The 26,806-nt window shown below is 36.2% G+C and overlaps 2 protein-coding genes across 5 annotated transcripts in view; one reads left to right on the top strand and one right to left on the bottom strand.

Annotated features, from left to right (window-relative positions):
* FAM185A (family with sequence similarity 185 member A) overlaps positions 1 to 22,945 on the bottom strand; it is a 90,768-nt gene extending 67,823 nt beyond the window's left edge. For all 4 annotated transcript variants that reach the window (XM_087861156.1, XM_045793414.2, XM_087861157.1 and 1 more), the window contains exons 1-4: positions 22,268 to 22,945; positions 19,668 to 19,777; positions 11,752 to 11,844; positions 6,696 to 6,834 (exon numbers count right to left, since the gene is read on the bottom strand). In XM_087861156.1, the coding sequence (XP_087717282.1) occupies positions 6,696 to 6,834; positions 11,752 to 11,844; positions 19,668 to 19,777; positions 22,268 to 22,718 (793 nt within the window). In that variant the 5' untranslated portion in view covers positions 22,719 to 22,945. The remainder of the gene's footprint in view (positions 1 to 6,695; positions 6,835 to 11,751; positions 11,845 to 19,667; positions 19,778 to 22,267) is intronic.
* Positions 22,946 to 23,121: 176 nt separating this feature from the next.
* CCDC146 (coiled-coil domain containing 146) overlaps positions 23,122 to 26,806 on the top strand; it is a 108,721-nt gene continuing 105,036 nt past the window's right edge. The window contains exon 1 of the mRNA XM_045793409.2: positions 23,122 to 23,341. The gene's annotated coding sequence lies outside the window, so the exon portion shown is untranslated. The remainder of the gene's footprint in view (positions 23,342 to 26,806) is intronic.

The raw sequence follows: 26,806 nt of genomic DNA, 5'->3' as shown, positions 1-26,806 counted from the left end.
TCTTCAGATTTAGAGAAACTGTTCTTGAGGAGTTGTTGAGTTCTTGAGGAGTTAAGCAACTATACTTGAGGAACCTCATGCACCTTGATCTGATTCTGATGAAGATTCTGGACTCTGATGTGGTGCATAATGGCATGAGACTTTTAGGAAACTTGGAAGGAAGGCAGTGCATTCTGCATGTGGGAGGGACATGAATCATTTGGGGGAGGGGCCAGAAGACAGCCTGGCCATCCAAAGCCTTATAGCGTATCTGGGGAGATACACACAAGAAAAGTTAAAAATTAGTATTTATAAATTATAAGTGAAAGTCATAAGTGAACAATATGTATTAGGTGCCATAGCCATTCGGAAGACACTACAATGACCTGATATGGATGAGGAGAATAGTCATTGTGGAGATATTAGCATAGTTGAGATTTGAAACATGAATAAAATTTGAATATGTTGAGGGGGAAGGATTTTCTGGGAAAAAGAACTACATAAGCAAAGGTAAAAAGGCAGAACTACACATGCTATGTTTAAATCATGCAAACCAGTTAAGCTGAAGCAATTAGGCAAGTCTATGAGGATGGAGATCATGTCTTTCTTATTTAGCATTATATCCTGAAAGCGTAGTACAGTACCCAGTACGTAGTCAACATTATTTTTTAAATGATTTTTTTATTGATTTGAAGGATTTTTAAATGTTCGAATTTAATTTGGAAAAACAAGTGAAGAGCAACCTGTAGAAGAACCATGGGGTGCTAGTCTATTGACTTTACCCTGTATTGAAAGAGTCAGTGAAGAATTTTACAAAGGATAACAATAAGAAAACCATGCTTTAGGGAGATTAATCCAGTGTGAGACAGTGAGGATTCCACCCAGAACGCTCTTTATTGCTTCTACTTCCTGAAGGCTTCAAAAATAAGATGAAGTAGGCCACTGAGTATTGTGATTTTTAACTATTAATAAAGAACTATGACAGTTTTATAGTCGGTCATTTAGCTAATGAGTCCAGTCACCCACTTAGCAAGGCAAAAGAGCTTTATTATCTTCTAGTAGTCTCAATGAATTCTATAAAAATTTGCTACTTTTTAACGAAAACATGGTCTTTTTCAAAAGCCAATCATTAGTGCTCATCATGAAAGTTAAAGTGATCTCAAAGAAAGTTATGGTTCTCACAGTCACAGACAGAAGGTTTAGATCTATTAAAGAATGAGGACTAGTTCATATTATAGTGGCACCTAGAGTCTCAGACTACATCTCTCTTGAATGTTAAGAATTCTATACAATAAAAGCATAGTGGAACAAGAAAAACTACGAAAATAAGGAATATTTATAAATATAAAGAATATTTCAAAATATTTTTGTCAATGCTAAAGAACTTTTAAAGCAATAAACAAAAAATATATTTCAACTCATATCAAAATATTTAGAAAACTCTACCCAAAACAGAAATACTCCAAAGTCGTTAGAATATACAAAATGGACCTCTTACTTCAAATACTTTGTGGAATAATGCAGAATATTTAAAAGGACTCAACTCAACCAAATGGGCATTACTAGCACAGTTTTCTACATTTTGGTTCTACCTATTTCATCTCCAATCACTAAAAACAATAAGCAAATCAACTATTTGAGAGGAGCAGATCTTTGTAAAAGCCTTCTCTGCAATAAAGCAGATACCATATGGTCTGTAATAACTATGTGTGCTTACTCTACTCTCAAGTTATGCAACTTCTCCACAAACCCCAGTGTTTCAGAAAATATACTGCTTTTCTTTAGCTGGTAATTCTTCATTCTTGTATGGTCAGAAGAAAAAATAAGCTAGCAATTACTGATGAACATTAGTTTATTTTTCTTCACTAAGAGAAACGTGATTATGGTGTTAAAAGCACATATACTCTAACAATCCAAACAGAGCAGTAAAATACCCTTAAAGGTTAAATTCTTTTTGTATTTGGGTGGTGGCAGTGAGCAGGAAGGCAGGCACTTGCTATTTGTAAGCCACAGTGCTAAATGCTAATATAGAGATGAATAAAACATGATCCTTGTTCTTGAGGAGTTTATAATTAGGCAAAAATGTGTGGGTCAATGGAAGGCCCGAGATGAGGAGAAGATGCTTTAGCTGAGTACTGAAAAATTTCTAAAAGTCAACGAGGTAAAGAAAGGTGGGAAAAACATTTTAAGAAAACGATCAACAGAATGATCAGTATAGTGAAAGGCTCTGATCAAGGACTCGAAAGTATAAAACACTTAAAAATATATATGGGAAAGTAAGAGATTATGTAATTCTCGAAGGCAAAGCATAGGGTCCAAAGAGGGAAATGGAAAGTTAGGCAAGTTATTCGGGCAATTGAAAAGCTTTAAATAAAAGAATGCCATGTTCAATGTGCATTTCTCATACACTACCATAGACTACAGTAAAGAGGATAGATTTGAAGAAAGCAAGATGGGAAGCAAAGTTATTGCTAGAGTTGAAGCAAGAGATGACAAGAATCTGAAATAGAATAGTAGAAATTAGAAGGAAAAAGATGGGACAGATTGAAGGAATATTTAGGTGATAAAACCTACATAAACTTGGTGATTAATTAGATGAGTAGGAGGTGAGAGAGAGCGGAATCTAGGATTACTTCAAGATATCTAGCTTGGGGAGTTTGGTACATGGTAATATCAGAACTGCAAATGTAAATAAAGGAGGAGGAACACATTAGGGATGAGGTTTGGGGGAAAGGGGGAAAGTAAGAGAAAAGAAGTTAGAAATGTTGGGTTTGAGATGCCTGTAAAGATCCAATTAGCTACATCTATCAAGCAGATGGATGTATAAGTCAGAAGTCAGGTTACTTATTAATTGTTTGAATTATGTTATAAATAAAAACCAACCCCAGCAAACCATTTCAAGGAAGCTTCTGTTTCTCTCTAAAGAGTCAAGAGACTACATATATTTATATTTTAAAAACATATTTAGTAGAATACATGTAAGTATATGTATATCTTACATATACATGTACAGAATTCTTTTAAAATAATATTCAAATAGCAGAATATAATAAAATGTAATTCATATAGAAATCTAATTTTTTGATAATTTAGAAGAAAATCCAGAGAGTAAACTGTCACAAAATTTTATACCTGAACACAAACTATCCAACTACCTATTCCCCTACTAGATTTCCAGTGCCAGAACAGTAGAGAATATTTGTTGGATCAATGAATAAACTAGTTTCTTTTATATTAGAAAGCACACATACTTAATAGATACAATTCAACCAACCTTATTAATAGTAAATATTACTAGTCAATTATTCATTTTCTTACCTAGAAAATATAGTTAACCATGCTTAAAAATTCCATTTGGAAAACATTTAGGATAGATTTTTTCTTTTCTACACATAGGAGTCAATTTGGAAGGTCAGAAAAGACATATTACTGCTTTCATTATCCCTTTTACTGGGCATCCTCTAAGTACTTAGCGTTATGTTGGGTATTGGTTTGCCATCAGGGTATATGAACAAATAGGAAATATAAACAAGATATAAACTTCATGCTCTCTCTTCCTTTCATGGAAGCCTTAGAAACCACTGAAGATAACAGCACTTTTATGGAATGAACTGAATGCCTAAATATCTCCACGGAGCTAAGCTGAACCTGAACACTGTACAGAACATCCACATTTTTTGCCAGATGTCATAAGGCATAACAAATGTTACTGAAACTGGAGTTTACAATATAGAACATAGCTGAAGCAGTCCATCTGTGCTGTAGCACTGTCTGCCTGGAGAAAACATCTCTGGAGCATGCCAGGAAGCTCTCAAAGCAATGATGGTATTTGGGTTCACCATGGCCATTACACAGATTTGTTTGAACACTGTTTAAAAACATCTCCTGGTAATTGAGAGCAAACAATTAGACATTTCTAAATTTTGTTTTCTTCTTTTGTAAACAACTAATTGTCCATTAAGTAAAAAGGGCTGGCCCACTTAGGCCTTCAATACATGTTTGCTTTCAACTTATTTCAAACCATCCACCCACCGACTGACACCAAAACCCCCAAACTCATATACTTGGTAAATCTATCAAAAAAGACAGGTATTGCCATCACATTTGTGGTTTAAAAAAAAAAAAAAAAGGCTTTTTACAACATCTGTACGTTGGGTTAAAAAAAATCTACTTGAAAAAAAATCAGCTTAAGCCTTGCTTAAGGAAAAGGAAGCCAAACTAAATAAATCCTAGACATGCAGGTTTTAGAATGCATATATATCCCAAATCTGTTTTCTGTAAGTCAGATGTTTAGAGGTAATGACACATTTCCCCATAAAACAAGTTTTAAGATTCCCAAACCAGCTTGTTTAAATGTAGCCCAAATATAATTTATGTTAGATGAGCATCCCCATTTAGAACAAAGAATTCACTGCAATATATATTCAAAGTTCCAGCTTGGGATGATCCCTAGAAGACATCTCTCCCTACTAAAATCCCTGTAGCTAGAACATAGGGACTTCCTTTCACTAGGAAGGTCTGACTCTGACCATCTCACCTAGTAGGCTGTAGGGCTAGAACATTACCTATTCTTCTGTACCCATCCCATCTCCAAACTCCAGCAGCATGTTCATATAATGACAAGGATGTCATCAGGACACCCTTAGGACAAGGATGGAAATAGGGGTGGCATGGTAGAGGCAAGAAACTTAGGCTTGTCTGAAGGGTTATTAAAAAGTAGGCAGGCACTGGTGTGACTAAGAAATGAGGGGGGTTTCTTTCTTATCTACCTCTTTTTTACAAACTTACTACCACTGAAAAATCAAACCGGTGTAGGCCAAGGACCAGATAGGGAAAGCGGGGTTGAACAATAGGGAAGCTTTTCAACAGTGGCAACTGGACCAAATTTCCCCTTCCCTTACTCTTCTCATTGCTGTGCCAGTATTACAAATAATGAAGACCACGAGTTTTTTAAGGATAGGGATCATCTCCTGCCCAACTATGTATCCTTGGTGTCTGAAAATCTGGCACACAGTTGGTGGTCAATACATGTGTTGAACGAATCAATAAACGTAACTGCAGTTAATGCTGTAATTCATCATCTAGAACTCCTCCATACCTGAGGGCTTATTTTCCTAGCTGATGGGAGTACTGCTGGCTGACAGAGCCCTCAGCTGGCAGCCCTCTCAGGGAATTGCCTCAGCTGGAAAGAGTCATCTTGGCCGAAGATCATACCCTTTGCTGGGGCATCTTGCATCTAATGATTGAGGATATAAAGGTCCAGCTTTCCCCACCTCAACTTGAGACAGTTCTGAGGATGAGCCCAGCTTCAGAGCTCTCCCCTTGGGGTTACTGAGGTTGCATCACAGTCCAACTTCTCCAACGGAAATTGGGCTTCCTTCCTTTGCATGGCATTGTCCCAAGACACCTCCCTAGTAAACGTGCTGCACTCTAATTTCCATTTTGGAGTCTGCTTTCAAGAGACCTAACCTGAAACTACAGCTCAAAGAGGATCTAGGTGTGACCGAAATTTAAACTGCCCAAGGAAAGGTATCTGACTTCATATTAAAGGTCAGTAAATACAAAAGGCTTTACAAAGGCTAAGGAACAAATTCTTTCACCCCTAGCAATTTGTTTCCATTTCAGCACTTTAATCAAAATCAAGAGACCTAGAGTTTTTTTTGAGGATTATCTCAAAAAGGCGCATCTGTTTACTACCATGTAAGCTATTAATGGCAAACTGTACCAAATTCAATTCTTATCTAATTTAAAAGCAAAAGAAATTGGGGCGCCTGGGTGGCACAGCGGTTAAGCGTCTGCCTTTGGCTCAGGGCGTGATCCCGGCGTTCTGGGATCGAGCCCCACATCAGGCTCTTCTGCTGTGAGCCTGCTTCTTCCTCTCCCACTCCCCCTGCTTGTGTTCCCTCTCTCGCTGGCTGTCTCTATCTCTGTCGAATAAATAAATAAAATCTTTAAAAAAACAAAAAAATAAAAAAAAAAAATAAAAGCAAAAGAAATTAAAAGCATTAATGGATTTAGTGCAAATATGGTATAAAACACTGCAAAGAACAGTGCTGTTCTGGGGCGCCTGGGTGGCGCAGTCGTTAAGCGTCTGCCTTCGGCTCAGGGCGTGATCCAGCGTTCTGGGATCGAGCCCCATATCAGGCTTCTCCACTAGGAGCCTGCTTCTTCCTCTCCCACTCCCCCTGTGTTCCCTCTCTCGCTGGCTGTCTCTCTCTGTCAAATAAATAAATAAAATCTTAAAAAAAAAAAGAACAGTGCTGTTCTTATCATAAGTGTTAATCGACATCTGACTTGGTAAGGAACTGCTTTTCTACTAAAAACTAGTCAATATATTAAGTATAGTACTTTTCACTGTCATTAACAGAAATGCAATGCTAGATAAAAGTCATTATTAAAATATGAAGAGTTATAAATTACCAGAACTAATCAAGGCATAGCTGAGCAATAAATAAATAAATAACAAAAGGAAATGCATTAAAAAATCACGATTAATATTACCTTCAAATATAACAGCATATTTAATTTCTCGCCAAAATAAAATTAAATAGCTTATGAGTCACTTTATGTTTTTTTAAAAAGATTAGTCTGCCCTTAATTATTTAGAGGACCAGCTTCCTAAAGGCAAATCCTTCTCTGATTACAGAGAAATGAGAGTTACCTCTTAAAATTTATGTTATATGTTGTGAAGATGTATTGGGCTTCTGTCATCTTACCATGAACGCTTCCTAATGTAATATCTCCAGCAGCAGAAGATAGAAATGACGATTCTGTATAAAGATACTTGGCTTCCAGCAAACCATGTTCAGTAGATATATTAACAGTACTTCCTTGCAGTTTATCTATAGTCACAGTCTATTAAGAGAAAAACTCAAAATCAGTTCATTATAAAACAAAGACTGGTAAAAAGTCAAAATGGTACCTACAGATTTAGTGGGCAACTACATAAAAAGTTACTACCCAGTACACAATCACTTTCTTGACTTTAATTCCCTGGCTCTAAATGCAATATTGTGAGCAACAGTGTGTTCTCTGTGGAATGTGAAATAGACCCATTAAATTCCTTCATTTATTTAGAGCTTCTTTAATTTCTCTTAATAATGTTTTATATTGTCTATGTAGAGTTCTTCAGATTTGTTACATTTATTCCTATTTGGTATTTTCTAAATGCTATTATAAAAGAACTCTTTTTTTTAAACTTCATTTCATCTTAATTGGCTTTTGTATTTGATCTTAAATCCAACAACTTCACTAAACTCACTTACTAATTCTAATAATTTACCTGAATTTAAGAAAGTTTTTCTACATTCAGAACTTGTATTGCTTACAAGTGATAGTTTCATTATTTCCTTTCCAATCCTTATATTAATACTGTTTTTCCTGCTCTGTCCTGCCTAACTGTCTGGTTCAGGCTTCCAATTCAACAGTGAACAAAAGCAATGAGATAGTAAGCACCCTAATCTTATTCCTGTTCTCAGAGGGAGGGAAAACTTACAATATAGCATCATCATTGAGTAAGATGTTTGCTGTAGATATCCTTTAGATCTTTTAGATCCTTTGTATCATATCCTTTCTATTTCAAACTTGTTTTGTTGTTTCTATTGAAATTATAAATGGGTTTTTAATTTTAGCACATATTTTATCTGTTGGTTTGTTGGGTTTTTTTTGGACTATCATGATTTTCACCTGTCATCTGTTAATGTAGTGAATAATACTATTATTTCTACAATTTTCCCACTTTAATAACAAAATAGGTGTCTATTGAACAAAATGAAAAGAATTTTGTATTGATCCCTAAGCTTCCCTAACAAAATTTCACGTGAATTTGTTTCAAATACTGAGCACAATGTAAAATCAAGAGATCTAGTTAAGGATTCCAAATCATCTCTATCAAATTTTAAACATGTTTTAGAAGCATCAAGTGAGTGATAATATAAAACTGTTGACATAAAAACCAAATCACCAGGAAGGCATGCTACAGTTTTACCCAGGATAAGAAAGATCATTGCCCAGGTTTAAAGAAAGATCATTGTTTTTCAATACATCATCAGCATAACACCAGTGTCATTCATTCCTAATATGTGCTTCAAAAACTGTTAAAAATTTAAAATACTATTTAATAAAAACTGAGTTTCAAGAATACTAAAATTTAAGTAGACAAAAGAGAAAGGAAAGCACTCAAAGGTTCCACTGGGAAGCAAATTAGAATGACTTTGCCCTCTGGATTTGAAGTATGTAACTTTCTTTTTTAACTTTTATTAAGCACATAATATACGCCTAGTTGCTTCTTATCTACAGTTTCTTTTAAGCTGATTATGGACTCAGGAATTTTGACTTTAAATTTAGTTTCAATAAATCAGTAAAAAAAAAAAATTTAGGGGTGCCTGGGTGGCTCAGTCGTTAAGCGTCTGCCTTCGGCTCAGGGCGTGATCCTAGAGTCCTGGGATCGAGCCCCACATTGGGCTCCTCCGCTGGGAGCCTGCTTCTTCCTCTCCCACTCCCCCTGCTTGTGTTCCCTCTCTCGCTGGCTGTCTCTTTCTCTGTCAAGCAAATAAATAAAAAAAAAAATCTTAAAAAAAAAATTTTACCTACATTCATTCAGATTTGTGAGAATACAAATGTTCTGCATTCCTCAGTGTTATAGTACAGACGAAAAATTCCTGAAAAAAATTTGTCCTTTACCTGCTAAGTTTCTTCAAGAAAAGTTGTTCTATGCATGGTTTCAAACTCACCAAGCATTTCCATTAAACAGACAACTCCTCTAGCTTTTTATAGATAATGAGGCTGGTGTAGGGGATAAAAAAAGATACATATTGAAAGAATATTTGAAAGTTACTTAAATTTGCAAAAGGGGCACCTTTGACTAGCTCTCCCCACAAACAAATAAAGCCTTTAAGAGACTTTCTATGAGTATCTAGAAACGGTCAAGGATTTAAACACTAAATATTTCATCTTGTAGAAAAGTAGAAAAATACCCTCCCCTGATACACCAAAGCAAATGAAAGCAAGTGAAAGTACAACACTTTCCCACTACAATATAGTTATTTTAGCCAATCATTCCATAAAATTAATTTCAAAGAAATTCAAAATTCACTGAGAACCACATATAATGCACTATATCAGAGAGTAACTAGAACAATTAAAGCTAAGACACCATAGTTTATAGCAAAATGCTGAGACTCTTGCTTATAGTTATTAATGCTAATGGAGCAAATAGTCATAAACAGACTCTTTGGATTCAACTGTATAGCTTGCTTATTAACAGAAGTAGCTATTTAAAGAAAGATCAAAAAGTAAATCCAAAAATTAATAACTTCTTCATAGAGACAGTACTATAAGTTAATGTTCTACACAAGAAGGAACATTTTTCATAAGTTTAGTTATTATAAATCAACATTATATATAATGAAAATCACATTTTAAGGAAGCACTGTGGCTTTGAGCCCAAACTAAGAGAGGTCAACTGACAACTATGCCACCAATTCATCCAACCATTAGAGGAAATGAATTTCTATCTTCTCTGTACCTAACTTAGTATACTAAAATTACTGATACTATTTAAAACAGCCACTTCATTTAAAATGACATATTTAAAATGCTGTTAAATGTTTACAGTACTCATTTGATTCTCACAATCTTGTTGAGTAGGAAAAACAAACAATACCATCTCTATTTTATGAAAAATGGAACAAGTCTCAGTAAAGTTAACTGGCAGATCGAGGACTAGTCAAGTTATCTTTCCTGTGTTTAATTTACCTTTATCATCATCATTATAGTAAACACTGCATTAGAGTTAACTATGTGCCAGACATTGTTTTAAGTACTTAATCTGTATTAAGTGATTTAATCCTCATAACCCTTTGAGTTAAGTCCATTACTATTATTCCATTTTCCAGAAAACCAAGGTACATACAGTTTAAATAACTTGTCTGAATTTAAGAAGCTTAAATGAGGGCTGCCTGGGTGGCTTATTTGGTTAAGCATCTGCCTTTGCCTTCAGCTCAGGTCATGATCCCAGAGTCCTGGAATTGAGCCCAGCGTTGGGCTCCCTGCTCAGCGGGGAGCCTGATTCTCCCTCTCCTCCCGATTGTGCACTTGCAAGGGTGCTCGTGTGCGCTCTCTCTCTCTCACTATCTCTGTCGCTGTCTCTCAAAGAAATAGTAAATAAAATCTTAAAAAAAAGATTAAAATAATAAATGAATGAATGAATGAATAAAAAGCTTAAGTGGCTGAGCCCGGATTTGAAACGAGGTACTCTAATTCTCAATTCTGTGCTCTTAACCAATTCACTATGCTACCTCTCAAATATCTATAGCACACCTCTGCGAAAGTTGTATATTAAGAGTTAACATGTATCATAAGCACTTATTTTATATAAAACCCCAAACTTAGAAATAAATTTTAAATATTAACACTACATTTAGTATAAATAGAAATAAATATCCAGACTAATTCTTTAATAAAACACAAAACTCAATCAGGCAAGAAACAAAATAGTATAATAGAAAGTAGGAATAAATGAATATTCAATAAACCATGTAAGTTGGAACAAATAACTTTATGAGTGGAAACAGTGGCCAAAATGTTCAAAATAGCAAATAATTAAGACATGATTTAAATTTTCCTTTGAAATGTTTATTTGAATGTCAATATGTAATATTCTGGTAACTCAGATCATTTCAATTAACATAAGCCATCATTTAAAGGACAGAGTTTGAAGGCGCTGCAAAGTTGTCCAATTTCCCTTTTGTACATGTAAGCCCACAGCAATCCGGGGGTGAAACTAAAGGCCATCTCAAAAGAGTTGCCACATAGGCCAGGCAGTATCTTTCAAAACTTTCCTAGTCTAATGTAAAGGATAAATTCAAATGTTTGGGCTTAAAAGTCTCCCACAGGTTCTAAGACAAAAGTGATGGAAAATAAAAGTGACAATAGTAGAAACAATTACTATTATAATTTACCTTGTTTAATTATGCCAACAATAATCTACCTACAAGATATACTTATAACTCATCCTCACCAATTACCTGAGAATAAAGCTCAGCACAGAATTTAAATTTATAATGAAAGATTCTTACAAATTGGTTAAGTGTAAAATAAAAGGTGAACTAACTAGATCTTTCTCAAAGATTTAAAACATTACCCATAATGTTAAAAAAATTGTGACAATTTATACTTCAAAATTATAACTATATTCTTAATACTATGCTAAATCACAGAAAGCAACAAAAGTTAATTAAAAAATACAAACTATCTCATAGCAAACAAACCCCCTATGGATAATAAAAGCTTTTAGAGTAGTGATGCTATCTAATGGTGCCACCTTGTGGAAAATACTGAAGAATGTTGAGTTTTGAAATTCAACCTTCAACCAACTGTCTAAAGGAAAAGTAAACAGGTCTTGGAAAAATGCTCAAATAAATCTAAAACATAAAAAAAATTTAATCCTAACCATGGCAGTAGTACTTAATGATCAATTTTAATCCATGATCATAAACATCCCTTCTGAACTTGAATTAAATATTTAATATTTAAAGATGTAATCAATTCAAAATAAATTAATACTTGTCAAAAGTATTAAATCACAAACTAAAATTTAAGTTGTATAAAACTTAATCACTTCAATTTCAAATTCGAATTTACTAATGAACTAAAGTGCATTAAAAAGGAGAGAATGTTATGCTACAAATTTTGTAGAACCTACCTACAAGCTGTGTGAGCCACCTTGAAGCAAAATTACAATTGCTAATAAAAAAAAAGTTTCAATCTTACACTTTTATCTGACGCATGAATATCTATATTTCCATAAACTGTTCCCAGACAGATCACTTTGCCTCCTTTTGTTTGAACATGTAATTTCTGACTCTGAAAGACAAATACAAAAATACAGAGAAAAAGAGTAAATCTGATTTGGACTAATAAAAAAAGTTCCAACATTTTATACATTTCTTTTCAAAATAATAAAGCAGCAAAAGGAACCAGGAATAAAACAGAAATACACTGTATGGAATAATAACATCAACTGGGAAAGAATATCAACTGCTGTTAAAGGGGTTAAGTAAGTCATCTGTACTCATTAAAGAAAAAGAAGAGATATTTGGGTGTTCCAGTAGCTTCACTGAAGAAGGGCTTGGGAATATAAGATCACTGTGGCTGGATAACTAAACACAAATGTTGAGGAAGATGATAATAATTACTATTACTGTTCATCATTAATAATTATTAATAACAATAGTTATCATTACTTGATATTTTCTTTGTGCCAAATACAGTGTTGACACTTTACATGACTTATTTAATCTTCACAACAACCCAGAAATATGTGTTATATTTTTCCAATTTACAGAGGAAAAAATTAAAGAATCAGAAAGGTTAAATAACTTTATCAGGTGACAGAAAACAATGAAATATTAACTAACAGAATCAAGGTCGATATGATTTCAAAACCCACATCTATGGCTGGAGTCTTCTGAAGGATATATTCATACTTAGGGTAACAGCCCACTGATCATTAAACTTTCTAGAATATCACACCCCAGAAAATGGAGCTCTGGGTGAAAATGTCTCAAGCACAAATAAAACAGTAGTCATCGTTAGCCTCCTCTGTCAGAAAAAAAAAAAAAAAAGAAAAAAATTATGTGGAGTGGTGAGGGGTCATGGGGGGTGGGGGAGAGCAAGATTTGATTTCATACTTGGCAACTGTGGAAAAAACTACCATAGGTCTACAAAAATCAGTTTTTCCCCCAAAGTAATAGCAATATAGCTGGGCCCACGAAGAAATGATATTTTCCAGCTTCTGTTACCTCCAACAGGTTGCTACTAAGTTCTTGCCAACAGAATGTTAAATGGAAATGCTCTGCAATATCAAGGCTGTTGCTTTTAAGAAGAGTTGGTGTGCCTTCTTTGTGCTCTGCCCCTTCTACCAGATGAGTGCAAATTACAGTAAGACTATAAGCGATGGCAAAGCCAGAAGATGGAAAGAACCTAGAATCACTGAATAGAAGAGCCACCCACATACTTGGACACAAGTGAGAAATAAACAATAGTTGTACATGAGCCATTAGATGTTTGATCCATTTTTTAGAGTAGCTTGTTTTACCTTAACCATTACATACATCTTCAGTTCTGCCATAATCATAAAAAAAAAGAATAAGTAAATAGCAAAGGAAGAAAAATAGCAAAAGCACACTCACCAACAACATGACCAGCAACAGCATAGAAGAGTCTAAACCGTACAGAAAAATTAAATTCAAAACAACCATATACCTTCTGGTTGCTTTACTCAAGGGAAAAAATAGAAAAACCTTAGGCAAAAAAACCCAGTAATGAATTTCAAAAAATTTAGTGGAAAAGACAAAATGAATCATTCTTAAAAAGTTTATCTATATTACAGTGGTAGACTACTTTATGTCCACAGAGACATGAGTCTGAAGTCAAATCACATTTTATACATAGTATTCATCAAGCAGACAAGTAATTGATAAACTTTTGAAAAGAGTACCTCCAAAACAAATGTTACTTTAAATCAAGTTTACATGAATTTCCAGAGAGTCTATGAAACTTATGAAATTGTAAACAAAATTTCATGTATGTGTTAATTTTTTTCCTAAGGAGACAATCATTTTCAAAGAGGGTTAAGGCTCAAAGATATTAAGAGCTACTGTTATAATTTAAAACTAATCTAATTCCAAAAAATTAGACCATAGAATTTTTTTTAAATATATAAAACAAAATAAATAATAAATCAGAACAGACTCAGTATAAACTACTGTATTGCATTTTTTAAAAACGCAAATGTGTGGCCTTCCATGAGTTATGTATGTTGTCTAAAAAAATTTATTTACTTACTAAGAGTGCAGAATAAATGTAGTATTGCTATATATTTTGCTCAACAATAAAGAAAAGTAGAAAGACCATCAAAAAAAATGAAATCTTGCCATTTGTAAAGACATGGATGGAACTAGAGGGTATTACGATAAGCGAAATAAGTCAATCAGAGAAAGACAATTATCATATGGTCTCATGGATATGTGGAATTTAAGAAACAAAACAGAGGATCAGAGGGGAAGAGAGGAAAAACCAAGACGAAACCAGAGAGGAAGACAAACCATAAGAGACCCTTAATCATAGGAAACAAACTGAGGGTTGCTGGGGGGGGGGTGGATGGGGTAACTGAGTGATGGACATTAAGGAGGTTATGTGATGTTATGAGCACTGGGTACTATATAAGACTGATGAATCACAGGGGCGCCTGGGTGGCACAGCGGTTAAGCGTCTGCCTTCGGCTCAGGGCGTGATCCCAGCGTTATGGGATCGAGCCCCACATCAGGCTCCTCCACTGTGAGCCTGCTTCTTCCTCTCCCACTCCCCCTGCTTGTGTTCCCTCTCTCGCTGGCTGTCTCTATCTCTGTCAAATAAATAAATAAAATCTTTAAAAAAAAAAAAAAAAAAAAAGACTGATGAATCACAGACCCATAACTCTGAAACCAATAATACATTATACGTCAATTGAATTAAAATAAAAAAAAACATTATCCATGAAAAAATAAAATAAAAAGATATATATTTACATATGAACAAGTACATACATAAATGATTATAAAAATATAAACAGAGGCTGTGTTTCCAGATGGTCGCAGGTCATTCAAGCAACGTAGCCTTGTGGTTTCAGCACATGAGCTCTAGACAGACAGGTTCAAGTCTTGGCTCTGTCATTCATCAGCTATGTGATCTCAGCAAGAAACGTCTAATGGCCTCAGCTTCCTCATCTGTCAAATAAGGAAGCATGTAGCTCCCAGGGCTGCTCTGCTGATTAAATGAGATGATAACATGCAAAACTCTTAGAAAGGTCTCTGGTGTGTAGTAAATAAAGCCACTTATGAGTGTTTTGGAAGAAAAAGAAAGGTGGAAAGAGTGTGAGCTTGGAAATTAGAAAGACCCAAATTCAAATCTCGGCTTAATTTATTAGCTATGTGAACCTAAATGAGCTCCTCAATCTCTTGGTGCCTGAGTTTCATCCTTAATTAAAGGGAGATATTATAATTCAAAGATTAAATGAAGGTTTATTAACTAAGTTTCCTGGTACAAAGAAGACCCAGTAAACAACAGCTATTATTATTGCTATAAACATTTTATCAAACAGATCAAATATATTTATGCCCTTGAAATGAGTGGAAGAGAAACTTATATTAATAGGCAATCATTAATTTGAGATAACTAATATTGTACATTTAAAAATTAAACAAGATCTTTCACCAACTGTTCCCATTTATGAATTTAAGTCAGTTATATCCTAAGATCTTAAGAATAATTCTCTTGATCTTTGGTATACCATACCATTAGGATCCACTGGACCCAATTTTAGCTCTTGAATTTTTTTTAAACTATTCTATTTGTAAGAACTGGTATTTCATGATTTTTATTTTCTTAGAGGTCTTCCAAAGAACATATAGAAAATTTATTCACTTTTAAAAAATAGAATAAAACACATTCTATCTTAAAATTACTATATTCATCTACTGGACTCTTTTATAAATCTAAAATACATTATGCACTCTTTTCACATCTTATAATACTCTATTATTTCATTAACCTAGGAATTATTTCATCATTATTCATCAATTATTGTCAACCATGCTTTTAAAAAAATGATAAAATAACAGAAGAATTGGAGGACTTGCCTAGAATGGTAGTTCTCTATTAAAGGTGATTTTGCCCCCCAGAGAACATTTGGCAATGTTGAGATATTTTTCATTGTCATGACCAAGGAGTGTGCTACTTGAATTTAGTAGGTAGAGGCCAGCGATGCTGCTAGACATCCTAGAGGGCACAGGTCAGCCCGTGACAACAAAGAATTATCTGGTCTAAAATATCAATAGTGCCAAAGTTGAGAAATCATTTTTTCTTTTATGCCCATTAATGGCAGGAGGAAGAAAAATGACCAAAAGAGATCTCTCAGAATTACCACATGAATCAAAAGATAAAAGCAAAGAGACCAACAGTAGAATAATAGCTTCTGATTTTTTAAATTTTTTAAATCTGCAGACTCTTTTAATTGTGACTATTTTGAGTACATTCATATTTGAACAGTGCGCAAAGAACTATCAATTTTTTAATGGTAATAAATTTTTATTATGTTTTTAATTTTAATTCCAGTATAGTTAACATATAGTGTTGTATTAGTTTCAGGTGTAGAGTGTAGTGAATCAACAATTCTGTGCATTACTCAGTGCTCATTACAGTAAGTGTACTCTAATCCCCAGCACCTATTCCGCCCACCACCCCCACTAACTCCCCACTGGTAACCATCAGTTTGTTCTCTTTAGTTAAGTGTCTGTTTCTTGATTTCTGTTCCCTTTTGCTCGTTTGTTTCTTAAATTCCACATGAGTGAAATCATATGGATGTGTCCTTCTCTAACTTATTTCGCTTAGCATAACACCCTCAAGTCTGGGTCCATCCATGTTATCACAAATGGCAGGATCTCATTCTTCTTTATGAATAATAGTCCAGTCTGTGTGTGTGTGTGTGTGTGTGTGTGTGTGTGTGTATACACACACATCTTATTTATCCACGCATCTGTGGATGGGCACTTGGGTTGCTTCTGTATCTTGGCTATTGTAAATAATGCTGCAACAAACATAGGGGTCCATATATCTTTCTGAATTAGTGTTTTTGCTTTCTTTGGGTAAATACCTAGTAAAGCAATTACTGGATCATATGGTATTTCTATTCTTCATTTTCTGAGCAATGTCCATACTGTTTTCCACGGTGGTTGCACCAATTTACATTCCCAAGTGCACAAGGGTTTCCTTTTTTTCCACATCCTTGCCAATTCTTATTATTTCTTGTCTTTTTGATACTAGCCATTCTGACTAGTGTGAAGTGATATCTCATTATGGTTTTGATTTGCATTTCCCTGATAATTAGTGATGTTGAGCATCTTTTCATGTAATTGTTGGCTATCTGTGTGTTTTCTTTGGAAAAATGTCCATTCAGGTCCTCTGCCCATTTTTCCATTGGATTTTTGGTTTTTAGGTGTTGAACTGTGTTAGTTCTTTATATATTTTGGATATTAACCCTTTAGCAAATATACCATTCACAAATATCTTCTCCCATTCACTAGAACAGTACAAGGGTAACTTCCAGTCCTGGACAAAACCAAGTTCCTTGTACCTGATCAAGTCAAGATGAGTGAGCTCATTAAGATAATTAGAAGGTGCTTACAGCTCAACACTAATCAAGTCTTCTTCCTGTTAGTGAATAGACACAGCATGGAGAGTGTGTCCACGCTGATTTCTGAAGTGTATGAAAGTGAGAAGGACGAAAATGGATTCCTGTATATGGTATATGCCTCTTAGGAGATACTTGGAATGAAACTATCTGTGTTAAGACTAGAAAAATGCATCTATTCTAAAAATTTTTAAACCCTTACCAAGAAAGAAAAAAGGGATGTTATCAACTGAGATTAATCAGTCCATCCAATCACAGATCATCACAACAGTAGTGTTCCTGTGTATGAGTTTTAGAAAGTTGTTTTTGTACTGCAAGCAGAAAAACTGAGCTCCAAATAAGCACATTCAGGTATGGAAAACTACATTATTTAACCTAGGCTGTTTTGTTTTCAAATTTAGAAGTTTAAAAATAATATACTTTGCATTCTAAAAAAAAAAAAGTGTTTTATTCATGGTTTCCTTTGCTGTGCAAAACCTTATTATTTTGCTGTAGTTCCAATAGTTTGTTTTGTTTTTGCTTTTCTTTCCCTTGTCTGAGGAGACACATCCATAAATATGTTGCTAATGCTGATGTCCAAGAGATTACTTCCCATGTTTTCTTCTAGGAGTTTTATGGTTTCAGGTCTCACATTTAGGTCTTTAATCCATTTTGAGTTTATTTTTGTGTATGATGCAAGAAAGTAATCCAGTTTTATTCTTTTACAAGTAGCTGTCCAATTTTCCAAGCACCACTTATTGACAAAACTATCTTTTCTCTATTGTATATTCTTTCCTCCTGTCATAAGATTCATTGACCATATAGATGTGGGTTTATTTCTGGGTTCTCTATCCTATTCCATTGATCTATGTGTCTATTTTTGTGCCAGTTTTGTGCCTGTTTTGATTACTACAGCTTTGTAGTATATCTTGAAATCTGGGATTGTGACACCTCCCACTTTGTTCTTCTTTCTCAAGATTATTTTGGCTATTCGAGGTCTTTTGTGGTTCCACACAAATTTTAGGATTATTTGTTCTGGTTCTGTGACAAATGCTATTGGCATTTTGATAGGGATTGCACTGAATCTGTAGCTTGCTTTGGGTAGTAAGGATATTTTAACAATATTAATTCTTCCAATCCCAAATATCTTTCCATTTGTTTGTATCATCTAGCTTCTAATTTTGATTGTGAAACTAAAAATATAAGATACTGAGTTTTCAGAAGACAATATTCTAGATGAAAATTCTGAAGGTCAAGCATTGATGAATGAACAATATATTTCTAAGGGCAAAAAGGAACTATGAATATTTTTATCCAGTTAGTCATTCAACATGAAGACTTCATTGTGTATCTTCTACAACAGGAGCCTAAACCATCTCATTTTGCTAAAATGACATATAATAGTATTCTTTAATCTTTTGTGATATTTGTGCAATTACATTTATTTGGAATGGTTCACACGTGAACAGATACTAAAGGCAGGTGTGCAAATAAAAGTGACTGAAACAAAACAAATGACGTAAAAATTTTTAAATGCATCAAATTAATCATTCAAATTAGTGTTTATGAATCTAAAAATGAAAATGTCTTACAATTATGAAGCATAGGTGACTGACTTCTCTTCAACAAAGTTATATGCCATCAAAGCTCACAAAAGTATTGTTCTGAATATGCAAATGTAAGAAGTACCAATAGTAATGATAAACCAGCACCTATCAGAGATGTATTTGAAATCATTTAGAGCTGAGATCAATCTAATTTAAAGAAAATTAAATATAAAAGTGTTATTACAAAACAAGATGAACCATCTGTTGTTTAGCACAAATACCTACTTAATCCTTAAGTAATGAGCTACCTGGTATGTTAAAAATGTGACTAATATTTTAAGCATATTTATAGTGCTTAAAGACTTTTCCTTACTCTAATAAAAGGAAGAAAACCATTTCTTTGGGACGCCTGGGTGGCTTAGTTAAGCGTCTGCCTTCGGCTCAAGGCATGATCCTGGGGTTCTAGGATTGAGTCCCGCATCAGGCTCCCTGCTCAGTGGGGAGCCTACTTCTCCCTCTTCCTCTGCCTCCCTCTCCCTCTGCCTGCTGCTCTACTGGCTTATGCTCTCTCTCTCTCCCTCTATCAAATAAATAAATAAAATCTTAAAAAAAACAACACTAAAATTTCTTTAACTTAGTAAGATCTTAGAATACTAAGACTGTCCTATTAGTTTCACTATACATTTTGAAATGAAATCTAAAGGAAAAACAAAAATGAGGGAAAACCTTCAAAGTTGCTCCCTCTGTACTTTCAAAACAGAACTGAATTCAAGGCAAAATTTTTGCCAGAAATATCTGAGAGATGAATAAATAATACTCAATATTCTCAACACGTGATACTCAGAATAATAGTGTTAGTTTGACACTGCAGCTCAAAGTTTAAGGTTTTTTAAAACAATAATATTGAAACACAATTAGAAAAATGTTTATACCTTAACAGACTGTAAGATGCCAGTCCCCTGCTCAGTTTCAATTTTGCAGTTATCACACTCAATATTTTGGACTTTTACACAGCCAGACCCTGATGACTTGATATTCAAATCTAGAAATGAAAAAAAGAAAAAACAAATTAGTACTCTGGCTAATGAGCTCCAAAGCATTTTAGTACCCCCTAGAAATCCAACTCTTCAGTTATGTTGGTAATATTACTGAACTCTGGAGAGAGTATAGTTGTCAGCACCTAAAGGGTCTCCAGCACAGCAACAGGACAAATGTAGTGCCCTTTTCTGCTAGCTTTTAGAAATAAAGCAGTTATTTCTATTGACCTATATCATCTAAAGTGGGAAAGTAATATAGGAGAAAAGTAAAAGAGAACAGAGACTCCAATTAATACACATTCCTAGGAAAGATTATAGAAGCCTCTTCCCCACTGAGAAAACACACCTACACATTTAAAAGAAAAAAAAAAAAAGAAAAGAAAGAAAACACACCCACACACACACCCACACACAGGTTCAAGTAAGACTACAGCAAGTTAAAAAATCATTATGGTAAACTGAATAAGCCAGTTAGCCTCTTGTCTCTTATACTTATGATTTAAAGTTTTGTTCCCAAACCTCGTATAAATTAAAAGCATACTGTAGGAGTAGTATAGATCTGTGTTTGTTGCCCTCCACACAAACTACTGGGGCTTAACACAACAATTTAATAGTTATGGCATAAAAATAAATTTCTACAGTTTTGTATATGGCAGGCTCTATAAAGTTTTTAAAAACAGCAATACTTTGGTTGTAACAATCTAAAATATATAAACCAATAATTTTACCCCAGAATTACATGAATGCAAATGTAATTAATCAATTTTTACCCAGTTGAGTAGTGTTACAACATAGCCTTGATCCAAGGCAGCATTGACAGACACGTAGAAAGGAAACATATTATAAATATCCTCTACCCCCATTAGACAGGTAGAAAAGCCCAGACACTTAGTGGCAGTAATGCTACTCTTACTCACAGAAACAGATATAAACTAACTGGAGAAACATGTATATATGAAGAAGATTGAATTATGTTGATTTGAGGAACTCATGGAACCTAGAAATGATAAACTGGAAATGGGATTCTGGCTCTAAGAAGAGGAACCTACAAATAATGACGTTTGAGATCACCAGCAGGGATAGTTCCATTTTTATCTGTGTTACCATAAAATTTTGCTTACTCTATTTCAATACTCAGTCCATTTTTTATTATGATAATATATTGGCACATCTTCCTCCCCACCCCAGACTGTTACATTTTGAGGTCAGTGTCTCTATTTCATCTAGGCTAGTTAAAAGAAGTTGAGAAGCAGCAAACCATAGTGGTTGAACAGATTCCAGTCAGTTCAAATTTCACCTCCACCGCTTTATGACTGAGAGAGAATAGGCATATTTTTTTTATCTACCCCCACATTAGAGTATAAGTTTCATGAAGGCATGGATTTGTTCACCCACAATAAATACTTCATGAAACTTGCTGTATCTCAATTTCCTTATGTGAAACAGTGCCAATAACAGTATTTACTTTATGGTGTCATCGTAAGGATTAGAAAAGATTATCTTAGATGTGTTAGCTGCTGGGGAGCTTGGGTGGCTCAGTGGGTTAAGGGATGCCTTCGGCTCAGGTCATGATCCCAGAGTCCTGGGATCCAGCCCCACATAGCACAACCGGGAGCCTGCTTCTCCCTCTGCCTGCCACTCCCCCTGCATGTGCTCTCTCACTCTTTCTGACAAATAAATAAAATCTAAAAAAAAAAAAAAAAAGGAAAAGGAAAAGAAGTGTTAGCTGCTATGATCATCGTTAATATCATCCTTCAGTCCCAGGAAGTAGAGCCTGGGGAGACTTTCCTAGAAGTGTACACATTGGCTTGCATTTGATAAGTATTATGGAACCCAAATACCTAGAACACTGTGGCGTTGTCAACTGGTTCCCCCCCCCCCCCCACCGGCAGTTTTACTATGTGTTTGTGTATTTGGTTTCTCAAAGACTGGTACTCATGTTAAATTTACAATGGAGATATATCAGTAAGAAGCCGGGTGCCTATTTGAAACTGAACACTTGGTCCAGGTTAGATATGTAACATCCTGCAGACAGAGCTGTTTTGGAACAGACCCCAGGCTGTGTATAGGCAAGAGGAAATGTGAATGGACTACCATACCATTAAATGGATTTTCAAGTAAGTTCGATCCTAAAAACAAACCACTTCGCTACTGACAAAGTGCAGTGACAGAGAATTAGGAACTACGTGCCAAAGGAGAACATAGGATTCCACAAATAAGGGTTGACTTAGATTATTCCAAACGATGTTTTCATTGGATTTATTAAATTTCTATCATTGGGAACCTGATGTCTAACTTTCACTATGAAGCTCAAAGTAGAACAGAAAAAAAAAAAAAAGAGAGAGAGAGAAAGGGAGGTTCGGGGGGCGGGGGCAAAAAATTAGGTTAGAAAATCAGATCCAAAGGGGCCAATTAAAAGTGCACATGTGCCTAATTCCAGAAGTTATGTGGCTGTGCCCTGGGACCCAAACCCGTTTTCACTTCACTTCACTTGCCAAACTTCAGGGGCGCGTTCACCTCCACGGACACCCGGGGGTCGATAGTGTCAGACACGATGGCTACCTCCTTCAGCGCCTCATCGTACTTCACCTGCAGGCCAGCCACGTCCCGCGCCCCGCCCTCCGCTGCTCTCACCGCGACGAGCACGCGGTCTCCGTCCGGGTAGGTGAGGGGGTCCAGGGGCCTCACGGCCAAATGGCACGGAAGCTGCGCCCGCAGCCGACCGAACGGGCTCACCAGCAGCGCCCACTCCTTCAGAGTCTGACGCGCGAGGCCTGGAGGAGAGACCGCGGGCTCGGACCCGAGCGGGCGCTCACCCCCACAGGAGCGGTACCGCCGGGCCGGGCCAGCCAAACAAGCCCAGCGCCCGGCAGCTCCGCCGGCCCCAACTCGGAGCTGGTTCAGCCAGAGGCAGCCGAATCCCCAGCCCGAGCGGGGGGCAAACATGGCGCGCCCCTCTCGCGCTCGCTCAAATCACCTCAGCCGTAGGCCAGTCTTGCCACGGCCAGTCTACTTGACCACTCAAGTCAAAAGGCAGACGTTTGCGGAGATTTGCTGAAGCAAAGCTGCTCACTCTCTTTGGCAATTTAAACGTCAGCCCCACACGCCTCCTCGGCAACTTGGAACTTCAAAGCTCTAAGTATCCACTCTGACCAGTACTCCACGCCCGTGCTCGCCCCTTTCGCAAAGGTGCATGGGATAGGTAGTTCTAAAGGGGGAAGAGAGGTCATGGGGCTCCGGGCAGCTTAGAAACTACACATCCCAAGAGGCAGTGCGCAGGGAAGAAAGGATGGTAAGAGCAGGTGTTACCCAACTCAGAACGCGCGCGCTCTTTGCCTGAAGCCCATTAGCCATTGGAGGAATTGGGGGGAGGGCGGTGGAATCTACTTGGGAATCCAACTGGCCAATGGAAAGCGCGGGAGGAGCAAAGTGAGCAGGACTGCGTCGTTTCCTTGGATACCTAGGACGCGACTTCTTTGGAGAGGGTGGAGCTTCGGAGTGAGATCCTGGAGGTCCTAATCTACCGAGAAAAATAGGAACCTAAATAAGGATCAGGACCAAGTAAAGGGGTAAGAAACTGAACTTTCAAAAGGTGAGAACTAGGGGCAACTGGGTGGCTCAGTCGGTTAAGCATCTGCCTTCCACTCAGGTCATGATCCAAGGTCCTGGGATGGAGTCCTACCTCGGGCTCCCCACTCAGCTGGGAATCTGCTTCTCCATCTGCTCCTTCCCTGCTCGTGCTCTCTCTCTCTTTCTCTATAAATAAATAAATAAATAAATAAATAAATAAATAAATAAATAAATAAATAAATAAATAAATAAATAAATTCTTTTTAAAAAAAGAAGGTGAGAACTAGATGCAAACTAGAGTTTGTAGTTAGAGCCAAACAAGAGTGGGTAGTTAGATCCAAACTTCACTAAATTAGCTCAGGATATACCCTAGTATGGAAAATCCCTCAGCAAGAAAATAAAGAGCCAGATTGGTGGGGTTTTTTTTAAATTCTTTTTTTAAAAGATTTTATTTATTTGAGGGGAGTGGAGCACAAGCAGGGGAGCAGCAAGCAGAGGAAGAAGAAGCAGGCTCCCCTCTGAGATTCCCCACATGGGGCTCCATCCCAGGACTCTGGGATCGTGACCTGAGTCCAAGGCAGACGCTTAACCGACTGAGCCACCCAGGAGCCCCAGACTGGTGTTTTTTGGTGGAACTCCCTCTTTGATACCAGGTGTGTGAATAGCATTGGAGTCCTGCCTCCTTCTTGATCCTAAGTGATCTTAAGCCAGTGATTGGACGACTCAGGGTTTTAATTACTTTCCCTTAAAATGAGGTCAATAATACTTTCCTTGTTTTGCCTCGAAGAGTTTTTGCAAGGATCAAATGAGGTAATGGATGTGAACGTGATGCACAGGCTACAAAATCATAGTGTAAATTACTGTGTTTTTATTTTCGGGATAGCATTGATTCTTAGTAGCCAAGAAATATCTGAGATCAGGACTTGTGTTGACAGCAGCATTGATCTCTTTGAATACAAATGATCCCCAGTTTTAGGCCTAAAATAAGGAAAAAAGAGTCAACACAGTGCAGTGGGAAGAGCGTGAGACTGATTATTTTCCTGGCTCTCTGGGTTACCTGAATCTGTTTCTTCAGCTTTACGATGAAGAAGGATTGCACTAAATGACTTTAAGGTCTTTCTTTACTTTTATTATTCTGCAGGCAATTTTAAAAAGGAAAAAAAACAAAAAACCAACCATGAGATTTATTTCCTGCATCTCTCTCCCTTTCTGTGCCCCTTCCTCTTCCTACTGTTTACTCCCTGAGTTCTTTAGTAAAGACAAACTGCAAACAATGACATTGAATAAAATGCAAGTGCTGAAACTGAGTGTCTTAAAAACTGAAGCCCTTGTTGGGATGTCCAGGGGGGCTTCAGTCGGTTGAGTGTCTAAGGGGTTCGGCTTAAGTCATGATCTCCTGGGCCCTAGGATCCAGCCCGCCTCAGGCTCCCCGATCAGCAGGGAGTCTGCTTAAAGATTCTCTCCCTATGCCCCGCCCCCCGCTCGCTCTCTCATACAAATATATAAATCTTGGGAAAAAAACAAAACAAAACTGAAGCCCTTGGCAAAAGTGTAATAACCAGAGTTACTGGGAGATACAGTGATAGAGATATGGACTAAAGTCCTAATGAACTGGGCCAAAGTCCTCGTGGGCCCAAGTCACAGGGTTCTCCACTAGCCATTATATTTTTTAAAATTCAGTGTTTTCATAAGTTATCCTTTCCTCTTTTCTGTCCTCCTAGTTCTTTCTCGCTCCTTATTCTCCCTCCTAGTGAAGGCTCATGATAAGTGCTAGCTTTTAGGTTCACCAAATTCCCACTGAATACTAGCTCTGTCCTTGACTTTGCGATTCATTTGATCATAATTACAGACTGATCTTCAAAGTGCTTTTTAATGAAAATCCACAGGGATAACTTTGAAAACATTTGAAAAAGGCATTGGTTTAAGCAAGTTGAGAAGGCACTCACATTTGTTGTACACATGCCAAATACTTTTAGATTAAATAGGAATACCTAGCAGATTATTTTGTTTCTGTGGTAATATTTCCTTTTCTGAAACAAACCAAGTTCCTGGAATTGGCAAGTGAACCATAATTGTCTCTGTGGAAAAATCATTGTTTATCTTCAAACAAAACTAAAGAAAATTGACTGAAATACTACTTTTCTGATTATATTAACTCAAAAATGGGGAAGTGATTGATATAAGATTAATATAAGATATTAAAAAGTTATTGATACTTTAAAATTCTTTTTTAGTGATACATGACTTATGTATCAAATCTGTCCACACGTTAATGATGACTAATAAAAGTACTGCCTTCCATCTGTATGACATTATTGTTTTCAAAGCATGTTCACCTATGTCATCTTATAGTATCCTCATAAAACACTCAGTTTAGCAGAGCAAGTATCCTCACATTATAGATGAGGAAACAAATTCAAAAAGATTAAAATTAAACATTTAGAGGGTCTGGCCCTCTTCCCACTCTACTAAAAGCTCCTCTATCCTCCTGACACCTTTGAAGAAGAATAATTATTCATCAAATGAATGGGGAATCATAAGTAACTTTTCATTCCTATGTTGTTATTGTTTTTTTTTTCAACTGAAGATGTAAAAATGCCTTACAAGTAAACTCTAAGGGGGAAAAGTTTATAATAACTTACACTCCCACGAGCAGTATATGTTCATGACATATACATACTGCTGGTGGGAGTGTAAGTTACTATAAACTTTCCAGAGTTCCTTTCAGCAGTATGCATAAAGCACTTTAAAAATATGTGTAACCATGACTTGGAAATTGTACTTTTGGGGATTTAATGTAAGCACAAAATTAGGGACATTCAAAAAAACTTACATTCAAGGAATTTTGTTTTATAGAGTTACTTATGATACTAAAATAATGAAGCAACTTAAATGTCCAAAAACAGTAGGTGTTACATAAATCAGTATACATCTGGAATATTATGCAGCAATTCAAAAATTATATTTTGAAGATTATTCAATGATGTGGGAGCACTTCCATAATAAAATTGTAAAGGAAAATCCTCCAATTCTCCTCCTGTGTGTTTCTTCTTTACTCTCACACTACTACCACACTCATAACACTTCTTCTGACACTTCTGGCTACCAAACGTCTGGGGTTTTCCCCCATAACAAGTAGTTTTCCAACACGCCAGCAGGGCGTTCTACGGTTTAACTCAATTCTGACACTACCTACCTGCAAATAGTGTCAGATCCCACAGGGTAAGAGCTCAGTTCTGCAAGACTTCTCCCACCCATTTGAGATGCTAATTACCCACAACTTCTGTCTGGTGTGGCTGCAAATCAAAGGTTCCCACAACCCCCTTCACAGTTTTGATGAACTTGCCAGAGTGGTTCTCAGAACTCAGGGAAACATATTTACCAGTTTATTGAAAGATATGATGAAGGATACAGATGAATAGCCAAATGAAGAGATATATAGGGTGAGGTCTGGGAGGGTCCTG

The sequence above is a fragment of the Ursus americanus genome, chromosome 3 (assembly GCF_024610735.1).
Source record: "Ursus americanus isolate L20-20 chromosome 3, mUrsAme1.1.p, whole genome shotgun sequence".
Classification (NCBI taxonomy): Eukaryota; Metazoa; Chordata; class Mammalia; order Carnivora; family Ursidae; genus Ursus; species Ursus americanus.
The sequence above is the reverse complement of the archived record's forward strand: the minus strand, read 5'-3'. Positions and strand labels throughout refer to the sequence as shown.